We start from the raw sequence: 22,634 nt of genomic DNA on the forward strand, positions 1-22,634 counted from the left end.
GGAGGAGAAAGGGACAACAGAGGATGAGATGGTTGGATGGCACCACTGACTCAATGGATGTGAGTTTGAGTGAACTCTGGGAGTTGGTGATGGACAGGGAGGCCTGGTGTGCTGTGATTCATGGGGTTGCCAAGAGTCAGACACGACTGAGCGATTGAACTGAACTGAACTGATACTGTCTCACATTTTTAGATTGATGTCTATAATGTTTTTCATCGTAGTTTTAAATAGTTGCAAAGAATGTGTATCTGGCCTATTTGGGAAATATCGACTTTTGAAAATAAGAGCTTTTCATCAGTCCCAAATGTGTTCAGTAGGTATTTAATACTAGAGCAATTTGATATCCATGGTCTTCTGTTTAGACATAGAAAAGCAAGTTCTTTAATACTCAGCAATATTATATTTTCTAGTTTCTTTTCCTCTGAAATAATTCCATTGTATATACCCCATGATATTTTGTATTAATATATTTTTTGCTTGAATTTTTAAAAACTCATCATCTTGTCTTGTTTTTCTGCTACAAAACAAATACATGTAAATTTTTGGTTTATTTCTAGTAACCTCAAGGCCTATGTGTAAATATTTTTCCTTTGGATTCAGTTGTCATTACTAATTAGTAGGTTATAACTAGCAAACTAGTATTTTTGTCATCTGATGCAAACGGACACCTCATTGGAAAAGACCCTGATGCTAGGAAAGATTGAGGGCAGAAAGGAAAGAAGGCATCAGAGGATGAGACAGCTGGACAGTATCACCGATGCAATGAACTTGAACTTGGGTAAACTCCGGGAGATGGTGAGGGAGAAAGGCCCAGCGTGCTGTCGTCCATGGGGTCGCAAAGAGTTGGACACGACTGGGTAACTGCACAACAATTAACAAAACCAGGAAATGCAAGTTTTGATAAATAGTTGTTAGAATGGTAAAACCTTTTTGGAACTGCCTCTCTTGATGAGATAGATAGGGTGGGGAGGGGACTGGCTTTGATGAAAGGACCCCTCCCTGACACCAGCTCTGCAGCTTGTTCCTTACTGATCCTGGTGCAAGGAGACCTGTGCTCCTCTGGTGTCAAGTGGGAGGAGGACCAGAGTGATGTATCTGCACAGGACAGAGCAGCTTTAGGTAAGCGTGCGTGTGGACAGGCAGGTAGAAACTGGTGCCCTAGGACGCGTCAGGGCTCAGGTTTGCTCTGGGAAGGTGGTGAGGCTCCCAGGAGGTTCTCCCCTCCCCTGAGTGTGAGCACAGCTCTGCGGCAACACAGTGCACAGGTTAAGGATGTGCACTGTCACATGTATCTGCCTGGCTCCCAGTTCCCTCATAGCCACCTCCTCAGTGGGTCTTACTTTACCCTCCATGCTTCAGTGTCCTGTGAGGTTGGTTTAATAATCATAGCAGCTATCTTCCAGGGTGGTTGTGAGATGAAATGCAGGAATGCATAGAAAGCTTAGCCCAACAGCTAGTACTTAAGAAGCTTTCCATTGGTAAAAACTACTTCAATCTGGTATGCTGCTTGGTGATTTGTGTTTGGAACATCCAAATTGAGAATGTAATGTGCTATATGAAGTTTTTTGCCTGCAAAAAGAGCAGGAGAAATTTACAGGTAGGATGTCTTTGAAAGAAGGTGCAAGTTGTTCTTGGAAAGTGATCATGGAGAATGTTTCAGGCTGTTGATGTGATTAAGCCGTGCTTAATCTGAAAGCTTGAAGCATCTACCTTTATGTTCGGAAACTTACTGTGTAATTTCCTGGGAAGAATTACAGTTAGTTAACATGTTTAATCATGTTAAACAAGCATGTGCTTGTTTTGCTTCAGTATTAAGGTGAAAATTTCTTTTTTTCTCCTTTCTCTAATCTCATCTTTATATATTTCCTTATGACATAACCATAGGAAAATTCAGTGTCTTTTCTACCTATGACATTCTCTTTCTGCTACTTGAATTTGACAAATAGATAAAGATAAGGGCATACAGGCAGCTCGTTAGAATCCTGTCACTGACTCTTACCCCAGATCTACTTGCTTTGATATTTCAGGTGAGGGACTACATTCTCCCCCACATTTTCCTCTTTCGTCAAAGGAATATAACCACATGATTTCATTCCTCAGCGATTTGTTTTTATTGTTGTTTTTACCCTGAAAGGTGAGCCTCCAGCTAAATCTGGAGTTTGAGGTGGTGGCTCAGACTCAGAGCATAGTGCCAGCTCTGCTCCTCATCTCATCTCTGACCTGTTTTTGGATTATCAATCTGTCTTACCTTTACTCACTTTCTAAAAGAAGTTTTTATTTTGAAACAATTTTAGGCTTACAGGAAATTGCAAAAATAGTTGTAGAAAGAGTCCTGAATACCTTTCATCCAGTTTCTCCAACGATGACATCTAATAGAGCCATAGCATGATATCAAAACTAGGAAACTGACACTGGTGTTGACTGTTAACTAGACCACAGTTCTTATTCAGTTTTCACCGGTATTTTGGGGTTTTTAGCCTTCATTTACTTGTGTGTGTGTAGTTCCAGTGCAGTTTTATCATATGTATGGATTCGTGTAGCTACCACCACATTCAAGATACGGAACCGCTTTGTCACCACAAAAGAGCTGCCTCACGCTGCCTTTCTGTATTTATACCCACCTTACCCCTCCAGCTTCCAAACTCCGCTTTCATCTTTGTCCCCGTTAAACCTTTCACTGTTCTCCATCTCTGTAGTTTTTCCTTTCCAGAATGTCTGAGTGGATCATTTAGTATGTAGATTGACTTTTTTCACTTAAGCATAACGCCCGTCAGTCGCCCGCCAGTGAAGTACATCCAGGTTGTCACACAGTATCAATATCTCCTTCCTCTTTATTGTGGAGTAATGTTCCCATAAAAGGGAGTACCAGAATTTGCTTAGCCATTCACCCATTGAAGGAATTTTGGTTTATTTCCAGTAACTTATTATCACAAATAAGACTGTCATGAACATTCATGCAGAGGTTTTGTGTGAACACAAATTTTCATTTCTCTTCCTCCAGGATGTTACAGATTTCTGGAGAATAGCCCTGCCTGATGGGTAGTACACAATTTAAGAATATTTCTAATCTTTGGTTACAGTTCAATAATAAATGATAAAGCTCCTAAGGATTTTATTTAGACAAGACCGTGTCACTGTAGGGGATTGAGAATGGAATGTGGAGAGTTTAATGAAATACTTTTCATCCTTTTTTTTTTTATAAGACTCCCCAGACAACAAGGAAAAGAAGTCTTTCAGTCTTGAAGAGAAGTCCAAAATCTCCAAAAACCGTGTTCACTATATGAAATTCACAAAAGGTAAAATCACACGTTTCTTTGTTTTAAATCTCTGTGTTCACATCTGGATTTCTTAGAGTATTTTTAGCTCTTCACCAGCATCACTTGTCTTATGTACAAAATGGAAAAGGAGGGACTCACTGACCGGCTTGATCCACAGCAGTGCTGAGGTGTCCGCACTTGTGAGTCACCGGGGGTCTTGTTAGAGTGAGGCAGACACAGCCTCACTCATGCCGAGGTGGGCCCCAGCTTTGCCCTTAGACTGCGTGCAAGTCCTCTGGCAAAGCTGAGCGTGGAAGTTAACATGCTATTAATATTTAGAGGAGAAGACAGACTTTTATGTGGCTAAATTTATCACTCAGTACTTTTAGTTACATTTCTCTTAGTTGCATTAAGCTTTTTTTAGAGTTTAATTTTGGTGTTGAAAAGCTTTTAAAATGGACCCATTTAGAGAATCACATAGAATCTATATGAGATTCATAAACATTCATGAAGTGGCCTCTATATTGAGTTCTCCAGTATGAAAGATCTCACTCCCGAGTTAACTCTTCTACTGTTCCACACCGTTTCTCTGTTTCATGGAGTGCGGACTTAACTGTTCCACGGTCACTGCAAAGGTAGTGTTAGAAAACTTGTCTTCCCCCATCGTCTCCTCCCGACTCCGGTTCCAGGGCTGTACGTGGTCAGTCGTGGGTGCAGCTGTCCTCTATAACCAGGAGGTGGCAGTCTTGTATTGGAAAGAAACCATTTAACTTGACCTCATCAACTCCCCAGATATTTTCCCATTGTCATGTATTAAGCATACTTCCCAGGTATAAACCCCTGTTTATCATATTAATATACTTAAAGTATAAGTATGATGATAATTATGTTATCTAGTCACCTTGTGATGGTTCATCTATGGAAGACTGGATGTATATTTCTACCTCTATATGGCAGGAAAAGCATATCTTTGCTTTAGTCTTGTTGACGTGATTGGGAATTCCCTGATTCCTAGAACCCCCTGAACGGCAGTAGGGAGCTGGAGTTCCCACTGCTCTAAACTCTTCATGGTGGTTCTCATTTGGAGCAGGACCCCACAAGGTAGACTGGGCTCGGTGTGACGGAGGGCTCATGGCAGAGCTGATTAGTTTTGGGGACATGTGCAGAGAGAGACTGGGGCTTCCCCCTTCCGTCTCCTAGCAGGCATGGTCATCTGGCTCATCATGTTAGCCCCTCGTCTTTCTCCCAGGGTAGAACCTTCTCTGTCATTCTCCGGTATGGCCCTAAGCAGAGCTTCTCTCCACTCCTGACCTGCTGCAGGACAGAAAACAGTCCTTGGTTGCCCATCAGTCCTTTCCAGGAGGGGCTAAATGGTCACTTCACCCCCATCCCTGAAATATCCTTCCTTTTCATTAGACCCTATAGGGGAAAAAAATAGATACAGGAGCAGGGTGCTTAGCAAACTAATGAAATTAAAAGTGCCCTGTGACTTTTGGATAGCATGGCAGCCTTTTAAGCTTTCACTTTTGCAACAGAATCTTCTTCTTATGGCAGCCTGCATGTGTGATTTCACCTGAAGCATTTGCTGAAGCCAGAATAAACCTCTTCGATCTACTTTAATCTGTGGATGCCGGGAGCGTCTTCTTTCTGTTTCTAGTTAAGCCATCCCCTTGCCAGTTCACCCTGTCAGCCTGCTTGGTGTGTTATTCCTTCTTTTTCTCTGTTTTGAAATGAAGTTTGTGGGACTTCCCTGGTGGTCCAGTGGTTAAGACTTCACTTTCCAATGCAGGGAGTGCAGGTTCATTCCCTGGTCAGGGAGTTAGGATCCCACATGCCTCAGGACCAAAAAACATAAAACCGAAGCAATATTGTAATGAGTTCAATTGAAGACTTAAAAAAAAATCTTAAAAATAAAATAATATGAGGTTTGCTTATTAATTAGCTTTGTTTGGGGAGAAGGGGGGCAATGGAATGCAGGGAAGATAATTCAAGATATATTACAAAGATAGAGAATGAGTGGGAAAACAGGGGAAAAGCAGAGTGGAAATCAGTAGAGAACACAGGAGGAGGCAGGAATCCAGGTAGTGAGGAAATAATCAGTTGCCATCTATTTTAACAGTCCACAGTGTAAATTTATTTTAAAGTGCTTTAATTTATTGAAAGAAGTCTCCCTTGTAGAGCAACTGTTGTCATTGAATGTGAATGATAAACTGTGTCTCCTCCACGGCAGACTATCTTAGGCCACAGGAACCTGGCTTCTGGCTGTGACTCTCAGACAAATCACTTAACCTCTTGCCTTCTGTCAGCCTCAGTCTCCTTTTTTTGTGAAATGAAAGATCTTTTTAAGTCATTGTTGAGTTCTAAAATAGGTTCTTTTTCAGAATTTATCAGAAATGATGCCATTATATGGAAATCATGGGTGTTCAGCATAATGGATGATAAGGATTTTAGCTCAGGGATCTGCTTTTACAGTAACTCACTCATTGGATGAGGAGGGTTCATATTATAGCTCCATCAATGGTCCAGAAACCCCAAACACGAGAAGGCAGCATTTTATTTAGCTCGGTGAGAAAAATGAAGATAAAAATTTCACTGCAGAGAGATTACAGCAGCGAACAGTATTGTAAAATTTGTTACTGCTTAAATATTGGCTGTAGCATTTTAGTTCTGATACATAATTATTCCTTTCTCTCATCCTAAGTTTATCATTTAAAGTCGACGTAATTTATTACATAATTTCAAGATGTTAATTTCATCCATATTTGTTTAAGGGCCTAAACTCAGTGGTGGTTTCTTTTAATCTAAAAAATGTTTGGTGAGGCTGTACCCACAGAGAAAAGAAAATTAGGGAAGATGGCAATTTCTCCAAAGCCACTTTTGATGTTTTTAATATTTAACAGGGCGAGGTTGTCCAGAAAGCCTGGCTTTTTGCTCCCAGTCGTGCGGTGGCTAAGTGGGTGGAAGGTTGTGTAGACAGCACTTGTGCAGCTTCGTTGTGTTTAGACTTCTTTTTCCTGTAACAATCTGTGATACTTCACTCCTTAAATAAGGAAAGTACTCGTACTCGTCTCGCGTGTCCTGGTGGTCAGCTGCTCGTCTGACACCGACTTTAGTGTCCTGGCAAGGCTGGCTCCCTGCAGCCAGACTCTGCTAGAGGTGGGTGTTCTCCTTCTTCTGGCTCTTTTGACATTTAAGTGTAAAGGAGCACCATTGCAGGCTTTAAAAAAATATTCCAACTGTCTTATCATCAGGTGTGAAGATCTCATTTCACCCCGTTTCGATTCTTTCAGGTTTCCTGATTTTCTCACATTATTACCCTTTCAGAGAAGTTTCCTCATCTTCCATTCCTCGGCTTATTATCCATTCTATATGTTTTCATTAAAAAACAAAGTCAAAATATAATATCGTCTGTTTTATCCTTCTTGATTGGGGTATGCAAATAAATTTTTGAAGCAAGTGAAGCTAGCTACCTATGTAACACTTCAGTGTTTTTTATTTAACTGGTGTATTTTTCAACCTGCATTTCCTTTCCCTTGTACCTTTACTATGAGTTAAAAAACTCAGTGTTTTGAGCTCTGGTTATAACACAGTGCTCCCTTGTTGGGCTCTGTGTGACTTTTGCCCTTGAACTGAGAGAGGCTCTACATCTCCATGATTCTTAAGTTCTTGTGTTGGTTTTTTACAGTTTTACTTGCTTCCCATGTGGGCTTCTTGGTGTTGTAAGTGAGTCTGGCTGTAGGGGTCATGTTCTTCTCTCCAAATCGCTACACTGATTGAAGGGAACACCTGAAAGTCCTCATTATTAGAAAAACAGCTAAAATGATCATAAGTAAAGTGCTGTTCTCTGAAAGAATCAGGTCATCCTTTCATGACTTTGTTACATCAGCTTGGCTACTGGAATCTTTTTATCCTTGGTTCTTGGAGTATTGTGGCCAGTTGAAGACTAGTGAGTACAGAAACCAAATCCAGGCAGATGTCATATATTTCCTATTCTGTTCAATGATTTGATGTCCTTTTCTCTAAGAGAAGTTCATCAACAGTGTTTGCTTTGAGTTGACCATGATTGAGAATGGAGACCAGTAACTTTCAAACTCATTTTTAATATACATATTGTATTCAAAACTGGCCATAATTTTATAACATTTATAAACTAGTCAACCAGGACCATTAACTAATGACTATTTCAATACCACTTCCATCTTCACAGTTTCATCTCCTTTAAGTTCCTTTCCTTTGGTCTCTGACTCTTAATTCTTCTCCGTGTTTTGTTTTCCAGATCAAATCCAGAGCAAGGCCTGTAACAGTCCTGGTTTCCACATTTGCTTAAGTGAACTTTGCTAAAGGATAAGCATTTCTGATACAAGAACCCGTCACCAAAACTTTAGAAACACTTGCACTTTCATTGGTACATTCTCTTATTAGCTTGACAGCTTCCCTTTGATTTTTAGCTTCATTTTTCATCTCCGTGTGTTCATGTTTTGACATCCTGTTTTAGAATTGTGATCTTGCATGTCCGTCCCCCCGCTTTCTAATCCCTCCAGCATTCTTTTTAGTTGAGTTGTTGTAAAAGTGATTGTCATTTGCATTTCTTTTAGGGTGTCTGTTCCATTTCAGAAGCTAGCTTAGGGGTGGGTGGCCAGTACGTATTTTGATCCCAGTACAACTCCTTTTTCTGAAATAGAAGCTGCCACCCTGAATGTTCTCTGCAGTGTGGAACGGGTTACACTGAGGACTAAGCTCAGAACAGACCTCAGGCCTCCTGAGGGTTGCCCACGTCTCCCCTCAGTGGCCAGCTTTATCCTCCACTATTCCGGTTCATTGTCTGCGTTTCCATCTGGGAGGCTTCATTTTGCTCATGAGTAGGCTTCCTCTGGGATCATCTGTCTGGGCTCTATGGACTAAGCAGCTAGAACCAGGAAGCTTTCTTTATTTCCAGCTCAGGCAGAGGGGTGAGAGCAATGCAGAGCCTGCCCTCCAGGTGGGAACAGGTCACGCCGACTGGACTTAGGAGTCTGGTACGGCAGCCTCAGAGACTGGTTTGGGCACCTGGTTTTGCATTACATTGCAGGGTGTTTTTTTTTTTTTTTTAATTTCATGGAGTCACTGAGCAATATCATATTTGAATGCCCCAGCGGTAGCCAGTGAACTGGAACCCTTCTGGGTCACGACAGTGCTGTGCCAAGTCAGGTTGCTGCAGGAAGCCAAGAAGATAACTGAATCCGTGACAGTGGAACTCAGCCTTCCAACTCAAAACAGATTCCTGTGTCTAAGCCAGAGCCTCACTCCCCCGGAGCTTCCAGACTTTATATATACATCTACCATGAAGTTGACAAATGGGACTAGATTTGGTTGGCTGCTCACACAGTATTGTCGGTAGAAGTGGAAATTCCATAGAAGTGAGTTTTAAATTAGTTGGTTTGTGGGTTTGAAATTAAGTTAAAGAGTTTAGTGTTTTTAATAAGAATCAAGGGTCCTTTGGATACCAGTTTGCCAGAAGCCATTTAATTTCCTACTTATTACTTATCCTTTTATTTAAAATGATAACACTATTACAGTGAAAAAAACAAACAGAAAAAGTCTGAAATCTTTTCACCCTAATGCAGCAATTTTAATTTGTATTTATAAAAAAATTTCATACATTCAATTAATTACTGAGCTTGTATGTGTCAATACAGAATGTTCTCTTTCCTGTGCACAGGTGGGGTTTTGGAGCTATGTATCTTAGCAGCATATTTTTATTCTGCATTTTGTAACCCTCATTGAGTATAACTCCTGTCTCCTTGAAGTAACAGAATTTTACTGTTTACTAAGGGAACCCAGAGGCCCAGAAATTATACCTTGAAAGTGTACCAGTAGTAGAGCTAGCTTGAGAATTTAGTTTTCCTCTCCACCTGCATGCTCAGGCTTGTTTGTCCCATTAAGAGGAAGTCAGGGGTTCTGGTTCACTTGTTTAATTTTTAAGTTTAATTAATTGTATTTAGTGATTAAACAGTGTGACCCTGATGCTGGAAAAGATTGAAGGCAAAAGGAGAAGGGGGCAGCAGAGGATGAGATGGTTGGAGGGCATCACTGACTCAATGGACATGAGTTTGAGCAAACTCTGGGAGATGGTGAGGGACAGGGAGGCCCAGCCTGCTACAGTCCATGGAGCTGCAAGGAGACAGGCAAGACTTGGCAACTGAAAAACAGCAAAAGTCAGTGAAAGGGAAAGAGAAAGTTGGTCATTTACAAAATTGTTTATTTATTTCCCAAACCCAGTTTTATAGTTTATATTTGTGCTTCTTATTCTAGAATGTATTACTGAAGGCATCATGTATTTCTAGGGAAGGATCTCTCATCTCGGAGCCAAACAGATCTTGACTGCATTTTTGGAAAAAGACAGAAGAGGACCCCTGAGGTATGAAACCACCTACGATTGATACGTTGTGTCTCAACACTGATTTTCAACTGTGTATAGAGCTATTTATGTTTATTACTAACAGTACTTTCCAGACAAAGTTACCAAAAAAAAAACTTTTAGAGGCTTCACACAAAGGCTAAATGTGATCCTCTTAGTAATGATTGATAGATGATAATAACAGTTGATAGATTACAAGGAGCCTTAAAAACAGTGTGTATTATCTGGGTTTTTTTTCCTCCTGGTGTGTGGACTAGACTAACCTCAGGGAAGAATACCCTTTGCCAAAAGCCTGAGCCAGAGGCGTGTTGTTTAGAGAAACAGAGCAGGAATGCTGGGGCACACTCTCGATCCTCTATGTGGTTTAGGAGTATTTTCTGTAGTGATAAGGCTGAAACAGGAAACAAGCTGGATAGCGGAAGGAAACTGGGAATGTGGGGGAGGGAAAAATTGAGAGAAGGAAAAAAAAAAAAAAAGGAGTATCAGGAAGTTCAACCAGATAGGAACTAATGGAAATAGTTTTTTAGTGTCTCCCATTTCTTGCTGATTGTGAAATCTGAAAACTAACTTCCAAGCAGACTTTTCTTTTTTGGTTGGTTAAATTTTAAAAAAAAGAATTATTGATTGATTAGTTGATTGATTTCACATGAGATCTTTAGTTGCAGCATGTGGGAGCTAGTTCCCTGACCAGGGATGGAAACCCGGGCCCCTGCATTGGAAGCCCAGAGTCTTAGCCACTGGACAACCACGGAAGTCCCTGGTTGGTTGGTTGTTTCTCATTAGTTTTGAATTTTCATGTTCTTTTTTGTGAATTGGGTTGAGTTTTGTAAGTGGTTTGCTAGATGTGCACTCTTGAATTTGAATTTCGCTTCCTCCTACATGTCTCTGTCACTCTGCCTCCCTCTTCTCACCTGGACCTGGCATCACCATTCATGAATTGAGTTGCTTTCCCAGCCTAGAGTTTGCTAAGGTCATTTTACAAGGAAGCACCTTTTGGTTAGCAGTAAAATTAAACTAAGCCCACAAACAAGCTCATTATCACATTTTAGGTCTGTATTTTTTTGCCAGCAGTGATGACTTCAGTAATTTTTATCAGCGTGTTGACCATTGATTTTGAATCAAGATTCACAATACTCTCTCTGAGCTGGGACATTTGACCAAAGCCAGATAGATCAAATTTTGTGAAGATGTGTAAAATCTCATTGAATCTTTGAAAAGAACTCATCTGAATGAGAATTAACTTAGAGGCTGGGAACATGTAAACTGACCACAAGTTTGACCTAAGTCAAAATAAGAAATGCAGTATGGTAACTGTCCTGAGTTCAGGCTTGGGGTGCTTTAAGAGCAGCTGGAAGCAACAGATGTTGGGGGTGTTTTCTGCACTGGTGACTGTATTTGAACTGGGTGCTGTGTTTTATAAGAATGTGTTCAGAGCGTGGCACTTGGGCCGAAGTGATCTGGAAAGCAAGTTTTGCACGGGGAATTAGCAGATGAGCAGTTAGGAAATTCTGCCTGGACTACAGAGAGACCCTGACTTTGAAGGTGTGAATGGTTTCAGGGGTCCTCTAGGAAAGGAACAGATTGGTTTGGTAAACTTCAGAGGACAGACTGGAACTGGTGGATGAAATTCATAGAAAGATTCCTCCTCAGAGAAAGGAAACAGCGTGGGCTGGCAGAGCGGGCCAGCCGTGCAGGATGTACTGCGTGGCCAGCTTCCTGGAGGCCGTCTTGTAATAGGGGAGCGTGAACGCCGTGCATGTGAGCACTTCCGGGTCGAAGGTTCTCTGATTCTGGAGGAAAGCGAACACATGAAATACTCACATTTGAAACGGTACTTGACTTGAAGGTTTACATTTTCCTAGACTACAAAGGAGAGACCGTTACTGCGATTGCTCTTCCTTATCTTCAGGTATGTGGGCAATTTTGACTTTATCTACTTATGTCCTTTTTCCAGGAGATGAGTCTGAATTGTTTGATGTGTTTAAATAAGAAATCAAATAATGTTGAGGTGAAATAGCAGGTTTCCCTCCCAGGGGCCTGAAGTCCTGCGTGACGACACCTCCCAGCTCTCACACACTCATGGTCACTGCCATCCTCGGCTGGTTCTCCCTGCAGCTCTGCCCTTGTCGCTCTGGCCTCCAGTTCCTCCAGTACTTCAGGAGGGCTCCTGCCTTGACTCTCAGCACTTGGTGGCTCCTCTGCATGGAGTGCTTGTCCCCAACTCACATTTTTGTGCAAATGTCGCCTCACCTGGCCTTCCTTGACACCCTAATTTATAGCAGAAAATACAAACAATAGCAACAAAAATCCCTGATACTCTTGTCCCCTCTCCTTTGCTTTATTTTTCTCCATAGCAGTTGTCACTATCTGAGGTACTAAATAGTTTGCTTGTACCGTCTGTCTTTCCTTAGTAGACTGGAACCTCCTAGAGGGCAGGAGTTTTGTACTCCATACCACCTAGAACCAGGCCTGCCATGGAGTAGGTTCTCAACGAAGGTTTTGTTGAATTGAACTCAGCTGTTGATATATACTTTAATCCTTGGGGGAACAACACAGACTAGGGCATCGTTAACACGACTACTGGAGAAGTTAGAAACAGCTGCAGAGAAAATTGATGCGCCCAAACCTAGAACCAAAGGGCAGGAGTCCCTGAATAGACAAAGCACAAAAAAGAATATGTACCGTGAGTAACAGCTCTTCCCAGGCCTCACACTCAAATGCCAGTGGATCCAGGCACGTGACTGGAAATGTGTGCGTAGTCTGACTTTAAGATGACAGGGAACCAGGGAAACTCATAGCCTGGTCTGAAAGTGTGCAAGATTCACAAAATAATAACCATGATGATGGAGTCAGTGATCTCACCGGACGCAGACTGCTAGTTTGTAATCCTTCACTTACCATCAAGTGAGAAAGCTGGGCAGTGTTATGTACGCAAGAGTGGAATTGCATAGCGGAGACTAGCTGCTTGGACTGTCTTGTTGAGTGTTTTGGCAGTATATACTGAGCGTGTCTAAGATGTGCTTCCTGTCTCCTGGATATGTGAATACTCATATCTGTCTTCTGTAGGAGCTTGTATTCCTCTGATACTCCAAGTTCTCCTTCTCCACGCTTTGCCTGTCAAGGGCACAGAGAAGGGTAAGAAGCTTAGAGCACGTGTAGCACAGTGGGTAGCTGCCTCTCTTCAGGTGTATAAATAGTGCCTTCAATCAGGTTCCTCGCTGGCCGTGTCTAATTCAGAGTGCGGGTGAAACCGTTCCAAGTGAGGAAGAAGCATTGCAGAGCGGGATTTTCTATTGAGCACAGCTTTTGATAAAAGCAAGAAGAGCTAGGTATTGACTTTTTGGTGCCTGTTCTATCAGTGGTCTGGTAATCAACAGAGGATAAATTATTGCTCTTCAGAAGCAGGAAAGGATCCCCCTGGCTTGAAGGCATTTCCACCCTTCTTTTCTTTGTTTTTTCTCTTTATTGGTAGAGGATCTTTCCCCCAGCCATTTGCTCCTTGGGGGTTTTGTTAAGGACTGAAGGGAAACTGAAGGGAGCTCTTTTGATTTATCTTCTATCCTTTCCTTTTGGTCACTCCACGGGGCTAAAATAGCCGAGTTGGCTTTAATATGTTGCCATTAGAGACCAAACATTAGCTGGAATAAACCATCATGCCTCACAATGAAAAATGTCCCCTGATTGGCTAATTAATCAGTCAAAGGGGAATGACATGGCTCTCGGCTTGAGGGACTCTGCTGGAGAGAAACAGGCTGTTGATAAATGGTTTTCCAACAAATTCATATATCAAAGAAACTTAGTCATTTTTTAACTATAGTTTGTGTGACTGCAGTTTTTTCCAACTTTTCCTTTTCTGCTGCTCTTGCTGTTTAGGCTGTGTTTTCTGTTGTTGTTGATAGAAAAATATAGGATTTTAGATACGAGAAAATAAATGCTTTCTCCTTACTCGTGTCTGTTAGTCTGATTGCTTTTGATTGCCTAGGCTTATCAGGAGGTGAAAGATAATCAGATAGCTGTCTCCAAAATAATTGATGGATTATAAATTTTCCTGCCTTCTTTCAAAGTTAAGAGCTCCAGATTTGGGTCCACACTGTCTGAATTTGAATCCTGGTTCCATAGTAATATATGCACATAGATTTAAAAAATTAAGCTGCACTGAACAGCACAAAAAACAACATTCCTCCGTCATACCCCCTCGCCTCTTTATCTCCTATGCCTGTTTCTTACAGCACCTTCATTTTTCACGTGGTATCTTATACGGTATTTATCTTTACATTTAAAGCACAGATCTTACATTGACTTTCTTCATGTGTTAGTTCCTGACGTTATCTGGATTTTTATTTTGGTAGGTTAGAATTTAGGCCTTTTACCACTCAAAATACTGATGCATTATTCTTATTATTTATTATAGTGTTATTTTAGTGTTTGGTGTTTATATTTTTATGACTAAATAGTGTTCCCTGCTAAGCCAAGTAGTGTACTCTAACACGTTTGTGATGTTTTCTGGTGGGGGATCGAGGTGTAACTGTAATTTTCCCCATACTCTCTACTAGGCACAGCGTACAACACTTTCTGCTGTGTCATTCATGTCTGATGGTCTGTCAGCTCGGTGTTTTCCCCAGGACACCGCCCTCCTCAGGCCCTCCCGGCCCGTTCACTCTGGACTGGCTGTTGGATTTGCCTTGTTCCTATCCCTGTCGATGGTCCGCTCCACCTGGCTCCTGTTACCTGCTCTGGCCTGCATCCCGTGTCTGTCTCCTCACTCATCTTCCAGCAGCTTTTTAAGAAGGCCTGCAGTTCTGAAAATCTCTATCAGAATGTCATGGCAGATTGTGTGGGTATAGAATTCTGGACTGAATTTGCTTTCAGAATTTAGATGGTGTTGCTCTACTGTCTTCTGATATCCACTGGTACTCTTCTTATTTCTCTCCATGACACATATTTATTTTCTTTATTTTGTCTTCAAGAGTTTTTAGAATCTTCTTATCCTTGGATTTCGAAAATCTTGTGGAAATGTCAATTGTTGCATATTTTTATTCATCAGACACTTGCTAGGCCTCCCAGTGTGAAGATTCATATTATTCTGTCAGTTCTGAAAAATTACTTTTTATTCTTTGTTTTTTTTTTTTTTTTCTCTTTTGTTTTATCTGGAATCATTAGGTAAGTGGTGGACATCGGGTTGTTCCTCAGATTTTTCTTATCTTTTGTCTCCTATTTTGTTCTTCTTTTGGGGAGATTTTCTTGATTTTTATCTTCCAATTTTTCTATTAAAATTTTGAGTTTTGCTCTCATATTTTTAATTTCCCTGAGCTATTTTTCATCACCTGATTGTCCTTTTTTATTTATTTATCTTTATCTTTAAATAGCATCTTGTTCTTATTTCATGGATTCCGTACATACTCCCTTGTCTCTGAATGCATGATGTTATGAGATGTACAGGTTGTTTTTCTGTCTTTGTCCCCCGGGCTCCTTTTTTCTCTTAGTTTTGCCTTGTTTCTTTCGTGTTGGAGGAGTTCCCGACTGTCTGATGTTCCTTTGCTCAGTGGTCTAAGAGTTAGTCAGTGAGCAGCAGATTGAGAGCTGTTTGCCTAGGCAGCACTTCTCAGCGGCTGAGTTGTGCTGTGGAGTGGTCATGGCGAGTTGGCATTTTCCTTAGGGAACCCCCAGAGGTCAGAATTCTTGCAGGTCTTTTCTTCGGTGGGTTCAGCTTCTCCAGAAAGGCGCTCTTGCCCCAGGGGAACGTGGGGCAGGAGGTCACTGCGCCATGCTCTGTCTTCTCCGTGGCTGTCTCACCCTGCCCTCCAGCTGCGGCCTGGCGGAGCTTTTGTGTAGCTGAGCCACTCAAGCTCAGTCTCCCTGAAAGAGTAAGCCTGGTGTCTCCTCACACATTTTTATTTTAAGGGGAAAAAATGTCTGTTCCTCATTCTGTAAGTGGATAGGGACATTCAGCTAATAGTTACTAAAGGAAAGAAGGTTAGAAACTGAGAGAAAGCCCTTTTGCATCAAAAGAAAACCTTTGTTCAAAATTTAACAACCCTTTTCTTCATTTATCAGTTCCAAATTGTAAGCTGTTCTATCTCAAAAGATTTGGGTAGAGGTGTTGTTTTCATATCCTGGCCCCAGCATTTTTCCAATTCTAAAACAAAAAACCAAAAGCTTGCTTTATTTGCTACTCAGATTTTCTTCCTCATATGAAGTGTCTTTAAACAGGGTTGGTCTAGAAATAATCTGAACTACAGGTTGTCCCTGGCCTCTCCTGTGGACTTCCTCTTCCTGCTCCCCATCCTCTTGAGTATCTCCCACTCCTACCTTCAGAACATGAATCTGGTAAGACTGAAAAGCCCCCACTTCGAAGTGAAGGAGTTTGTGTATTTTTTGTTACTCTTCTCTCCCTCGGCTCTAATGAAAAGTGAAAATGAAAGTTGCTCAGTGTGTCCGACTCTTTGCAACCCCATGGACTGTAATTCTCTAGTCCAGAATACTGGAGTGGGTAGCCTTTCCCTTCTCCAGGGGATCTTCCAAACCCAGGGATCGAACCCAGGTCTCCCGCATTACTCAGTTGGTAAAGAACCCGCCTGCAATGCGGGAGACCCCGGTTGGATTCCTGGGTTGGGAAGATCCCCTGGAGAAGGGATAGGCTACCCACTCCAGTATTCTTGTGCTTCCCTCGTGGCTCTGCTGGTAAATAATCGGCTCTAATATTCACCTTTGTTATGAATTTTAGCACAACTCATTCGCCGAGCTCCTCGGTTGTCTACAGTGTGTCGTGGAAATGTGCAGTTCCCAACTCAGCCCGTAGCGGTGTGTGAGTAGATGGCAGAAAGCACTCTGAGCGGTCAGAAGTACACTGTTGTTGCTGTGAGCCCGGCGCGGAAGACTCTTAGGCTGAGTCCTGGGGCTGGCCAGCCGCCTCTTGTGTGTTCTCCTTGCACATGTGGGAGGTCGTGGGTCATGTGTCTGCCCCTGGCTCCGGTTTCCTCTCCGGCAGAAAGAATGCACGGCGTTCTGCTGGAAGACAGGGGCCTCGCCTGCTGCAGGCGTGCCTTTCTCAGAATTATAATCGCTCTGTTGGGAAAGATGCGTGGACACTAGTCATGCTGAAGTGGAAAGGGTCATGAACTCAGTGACAAGAGTGTCTCCTCTTTAGTCTCAGGTCACTCTTATGACCCCAAGCCAAGCTTTTAACTTCTCTGGTCCTGAGTTTTAGATGGAGGCATTGGCGGGGTCACTCCGGGTGAGAACGACTATGAGTAGATGAAACAGGTACCCCAAGTTATAGGGGGCAAACCTAAGAGCACGAAGCATCTCTTTCATCATTGTGGATCTTATTTACCCTGCATAGTTGGATCATGAACTTGAGGATAATATTTGATTTGTTTCTTTCCTTTAACCTTCATATCCTGTCAGACATCACCAACTCTGTTGATTTTGTATGTTTAACATAGCTATTGCATTATTCCTGGTTTTCCATGTTTACTGATGTCCTGATCATTATTGTCCCTGAATTTCTCTCGGAACTGGAGAAATTCTCCCTGACCCCAGTTTTTCTTTTCAGAGTGTCCTGTTATCATCTGTTCTTTCAAAATCTCTCTCTTGTAGTATTAGTGTCTTCTCAGTCATCGCCTACATCCCCCCCACACACACACTCACTCACTGACTCCCTTTGACCAGCGCACCAGACCCTCCACCAGCTCGCCCTGCTCTCTGTTCCTGGTGCAAATGCCTGCTTCTCCGAGCTGCAGAGCACCACGCCCCCCACCAAGGACGGTCCCCTACAGCCCCGGGCGGCTTCTGTCCTCACGTCTCCGTGTCCCCACCTCACTGCCTCCACCTTCATTGCCCTGGCCTGGTCTGCTCTGCCTGTCCGAGTCCTTCCCGTGCAGCTCTAGTCCTGCTTCCTGCCATCGAGGAAGGAAGAGGGGACACACAGTTGCTCAGTTGAGCAAGCACTGGACTTAGAGTCCTGGCTCGTTCATGTGTTCTGCAGATTTTGACTAAATGCCTCTTTGCTGGGCACTAGTGATGCAGCCGTGGCAGAGCAGACAGGGAGTCCTGCCCTCGGGGGCCTGCGTCACAGCTGCACCTTCAGGAAGGGATTCCTCGCCGCGGCCTCTCTCTTCACCAACCTCTGCAGTTGTTTGAATTTGCTCTCCCCATGTGCTGCCTTAGCAAGTTAGCTCTTCATTTTCCTTTGCATCATGTCTGTCTCACTTCTCCCTTTAATTTTTTTTTTTAACTTTAAGATTTTTTTTTCATGCAGCCACATGGACCATTTTTGAAGTCTGTATTAAATTTGTTACAATATTGTTTCTGGGTTTGTTTTTTTTTTTACGTTTTGGTTTCTTGGCCATGAGTCCCGTGGAGTCTCAGCTCCCCAGCCAGGGATAGAACCTGCACCTTTGCCCTGGAAGGCGATCTCACCCACTGGACCACTGGGAGAGTCCCTGTCTTCTCATTCACCCATCAGACTGTGGCCACGGCTTCTGTTCATTCATAGGCCCTAGCCCACTGTCTCTAATAGTTGCTTACTAAGAAACTAGATAACTGTGAGTTAGTTGGTATAATTAAATGCTTAGATAGATTGAACTTTTTTTTTTTAATACTCATGGGAATCCAAATGTATTGTTTTAGTTACAGGTTAATTTTCCTGTTTCTTAATCGATAACTGTACCTAAGAATTGTTAAGCTTCTGGTTACTGCTTTAAAAATTACATTAGCAAAAAAAAATTAATAAAATTACATTAGCAAAGAACAAAAGAATGAAGTAATGATGTGGCAAAACCTTGCTAGTCATTGACAGAAATATTGGGAGTTCATCAATTTTGTATATATCTGAAAGTTTTCATAATATAAAATCTGTCAAAGAACCCGTTAGTTGTAATATTCTTTAATGTTTATTTCACTCTGCTCAAGGAATGGTTGAATTATTTCCTCGGTAGGTCACAATGTCATGGTCATTCTTCAAGTGCAAAGTCGTTAGTGCCTGGTTTATTTTTGTCATAATGTGTCCTAGTTTGCTCCTCCCTTAAATCCTTTCAATAAGTCTTCTTGTCATCTGTGTTAATATTAATAGAAATCAAGGATGGAAGCCAGAGGAGAGAGGGAATAATGGTGGATGAAGGATGCATGCCACCAGAGAATAGATATTTTGATTCTTTCACAGAACGTTATTTGCCTGTTCTCTGAGCACTTCCTTCCCCAGTACCTAGAGTTCGGCCATGGTCCTTACTTACAGTTCATCATCCTGATGGCGTGGCACAGAGATGAGGTGTAGAGACAGCAGAGTCCTTGGTTTCTCCTGGGTCCACTCTCCTCTGTCTGTTCGTGCCTGCTTGGGATATCTAGATCTGGGAATGACAAGCAGGAAGAAAGATATAGGAGTACAGGGTAACTCATAGGTTTTTGTCATCATTTGGCTTCTGGCAAAGAGACTTTAGTCCCAGAATGGGAACAAGTTCGAAAAATGGTGGTTTTATCATCAGACTTAGGAGTGGAATGCAAAGCTTTTCCAGGCCTACAGTATCCAGATTTGATTAGTGATCCACAAGTGCGGGAGACCCTGGCTCAATTCCTGGGTCGGGAAAATCCACTGGAGAAGGGATAGGCTACCCACTCCAAGATTCTTGGGCTTCACTTGTGGCTCAGCTGGTAAAGATTCCACCTGGAATGCAGGAGACCTGGATTCAATCCCTGGGTTGGGAAGATCCCCTGGAGAAGGGAAAGGCTACCCACTCCAGTATTCTGGCCTGGAAAATTCCATGCTCTGTATAGTCCATAGGGTTGCAAAGAGTTGGACACAACTGAGCAACTTTCACTTTCATTTTCCACGAGTGAAAGTTGTTTTCATAGTGAAGTTTACCCTTGTATGTGCAGTGAAAAATTCAGAGGGACTTGTCTTTGACTCGTGAGTTACTCACTGCGTGAAGTCTCAGAGGTTTGTCTCACCGGCCAGGGGACTCAGGTGTCATTGGCTCCCTGAGCTTATTCCTGAAGCTGTTCCGTGTGCTCCTGGGGAGGGAGTTCCTCTGATTTATGACTTGTCCCTCTGCTCCCCCATCCCCCAAGCTCTTTATTTGCTCATTTCTCTGACATCTTTGGGTTCCTTTCCTTATCTTCACTGTGCATTTTCAGCTTATTCATAGGACAGAGTCATGACTTGTCAGGCATTTAATACGTCTCTTACTTCCTTTTCATGTTGGAGGGACAGTGTTGTAAGTTGGCTGCATTTCAGTGGCTCCCTTGCAGGATGCAATGTTTTCTTTACCACTCTTACTCTATGACCAGCAGGGTCTCTTGTGGGGCTGTGATGAAATCCACGGTCTGTGATAGAAGTGCTTTTATCTTTTAGGCAAACTTGTTTGGCTGGTATTAGGATTCTTGAGTTACTGATCACAGGTTTATAACATCCAGGATCAGATTAGAAGGACAATGGATGCTGTATTTATTAGAAGGGACTTGGCATAGTTCAGTGAATATTGATTGTTTCAAAAGCCAGAAAACTTAGGTGCAAATCCCCGTTCTTTCACTCAACCCTCTGTGTGACTTTGAGCAGGTTGTAGGGTTTTAGAACAGAAAGGGACCATCTAGTTCTCCCCTTGACTTTCAGAAAAGGAAACTGAAGTCTGTAGAGGTTGGGCTCAACCACAGTCTAGGTAAGAGGATTCCATTCTTCACTTGTGGTTGAGGAACTACACTGTTATCTGGCTACTTAATTGTCCTATGGTTCTGCTTCCTCATCTGGACAGTATGGATAAGATTGTGTGTGTGTGTGTGAGAGAGAGAGAGAGAGCATTTTTGAGACTCATTCAGACAAAAAGCAAATGTAAAGAGTGTCGTTATCTTTCAAATGATTGGCAAGAAGTACAAACAAATAACCTGGATCATATTCATTTTCTTCTACTTTAGCACATGAGAAATTGACTTTGAGGTGCAGTTGTGTGAGTCTTCAGTCTTTATTCCCACCTTACTTCTCTCTCTGTAGGATGAGGCCAGATTAATCCGTGATATTAGAAAGAATTCACTTAAGTTTTTGCGTGTTCTAGCATTCTATTTTTAGTAGCAGTATGTACATGAAATGTATTTGTCTCTATTTTGCTGAGCTTGTGATACTAAAATGTAGCAGACCTCTGCCACGGATCCAGCAGGGCCACTACGTCAGCATAGGCAGAGGGCAGAGAGGAGAGTTGGGCAGATTCATTGCCCACATGCTTGGTTACGTGGGTTCTGCTGAGCGCTCGCCTTGGTAGGTGTGTGACTGGAGGCTCTGGGGGCCAAGGACAAGAGGGTGGTGGCCTTTCTTTTTGAGGCTCGTGTCATCTTAAGAATTTGTACTTTATTCTCAACCATCACGTGTAGATGAACTCCATCCTATTGTTTTAGTTAACCATGACCCAGAGAAATCCAGTTTACTCACAACAGTGCTTACAGTAAAAGAGCCAGAAAGTAATTCCCGTTGACATTGTATAATTGTCGGCACTGTATAGAACTCTGCAGTGACATCCGATCGCGTCAGTGTAGTTTAGTGACAGTGATGTGTGCCAGTCGCTCAAGCGTGTCTGGCTCTTTGCAGTCCATGCACTGCAGCCCGCCAGGCTCCTCTGCCCGGGATTCTCCAGGCAAGAACACTGGAGTGGGCTGCCACGCCCTTCTCCAGGGTGTCTTCCCAACCCAGGGATTGAACCCAGATCTCCTGCATTCCAGGCGGATTCTTTACTGTCTAAGCCACCAGGGAAGCCCAGTTTAGTGACAGGGTCACCCTCACATTGCCACTGTTTACATACATTTCCACTGTCGAAGCAGCCCTGAAGCCCTAAGGCCCGTGCCAAATAACAGAGTCTTACTAGGTAATGTACCTGCGCCCAGGTACTTTGTGGCAGTGACATTGTCAGTAGAAAATGTAATTTAAATTAAAACTGAGATGAACAGAAATCTTAAAGAACAGAGGTAACAAATGGAAGAACGGTGTGGGGTAGTAGATGAGGTACAGGCTTACTGCAGACCTGGGTCTCAGTCTTAACTCAGCCCTGTGAGTTCTCTGACCTTCAGCAGGAATTTTGCCAGCTTTCCAGGAGGCAGGTGGTGACAGATAGCCCAGCCAAGACTACCCAGACTCCAGTTTGGAACAGGTTCCCTCTTCAGCTTTGTTGGAAGTTACCCTAACTTGGAGAAAAAAAACCCCTACTTTTCCCAGTAACATTTCTAAGATCCATGTTCAAATCCATACTCCTTGAACATTGTCCTCTGACCGCTGTCCGCTGACTTCTCATCTCCCGGCCCCTGTGCGTGCTCAGGTGCGTGCGGACATCTTGTTCTGTTCCCTGTGCCCAAGCTGGGAGTGGCAGAGGGGGACTCCAGACCTCTGTGGGCCGCTTGCCCATTTGGCTTTGGCTCAAGTATTTGTGCTTCTTCCTGCATACTTCGTCTGGGCTAGCCACTCACCTGTGCATTTCAGATCCCATCACAGGTGGACTTCCACAAGCCAGGCAGATGTGGTGGGAATGACCTGGAACGCAGAGTAAGGTGAGTAGCAGAGCCAGACTGGAGAAAAGGAAAGCAAGAGCAGACAGGTCCATTCGTCTCCCCAGCAGCTGCCAGGCTTCTGGGGCCTGAAGGGAACTGTTTATCCTGTGACGTAAAAACAACACTGAAATGCTTCAGGCGTTTCGAAGTCCTGTCAGTTTTACTGAGACTATCTTACATAGATAACGTATTCAAATATAGTTAATAGTATAAAACATAAATACAGGTCTGTCATACATTTATCTAGGCCTACCATTTTCTGAAATTTTTTCTTCTGTCCAAATAGAATAGATTCCAAATGCACTGAAACTTAAAATATGGACAAATAGAAAACCTTTCTCAAATCCTGTAGTTTATTCAAATAAATCTGAAACATCATGCTGCACTTATTTTTCTAAGAAAATAGGAATAGTCCCCATCTCTAATTTCTTTTCTGTAAGTGTTTTTAGGTATAAGCTCTC

The 22,634-nt window shown here is 42.7% G+C and overlaps 1 protein-coding gene across 2 annotated transcripts in view; it reads left to right on the plus strand.

Moving 5' to 3' along the window:
* The window catches only part of PINX1 (PIN2 (TERF1) interacting telomerase inhibitor 1), a 67,419-nt gene that overhangs the window by 14,109 nt on the left and 30,676 nt on the right, over positions 1-22,634 (plus strand). For both annotated transcript variants that reach the window (XM_027549004.1, XM_027549005.1), the window contains exons 5-6: positions 3,204-3,296; positions 9,581-9,654. In XM_027549004.1, the coding sequence (XP_027404805.1) occupies positions 3,204-3,296; positions 9,581-9,654 (167 nt within the window). The remainder of the gene's footprint in view (positions 1-3,203; positions 3,297-9,580; positions 9,655-22,634) is intronic.

The sequence above is a fragment of the Bos indicus x Bos taurus genome, chromosome 8 (assembly GCF_003369695.1).
Source record: "Bos indicus x Bos taurus breed Angus x Brahman F1 hybrid chromosome 8, Bos_hybrid_MaternalHap_v2.0, whole genome shotgun sequence".
NCBI classification, from domain to species: Eukaryota; Metazoa; Chordata; class Mammalia; order Artiodactyla; family Bovidae; genus Bos; species Bos indicus x Bos taurus.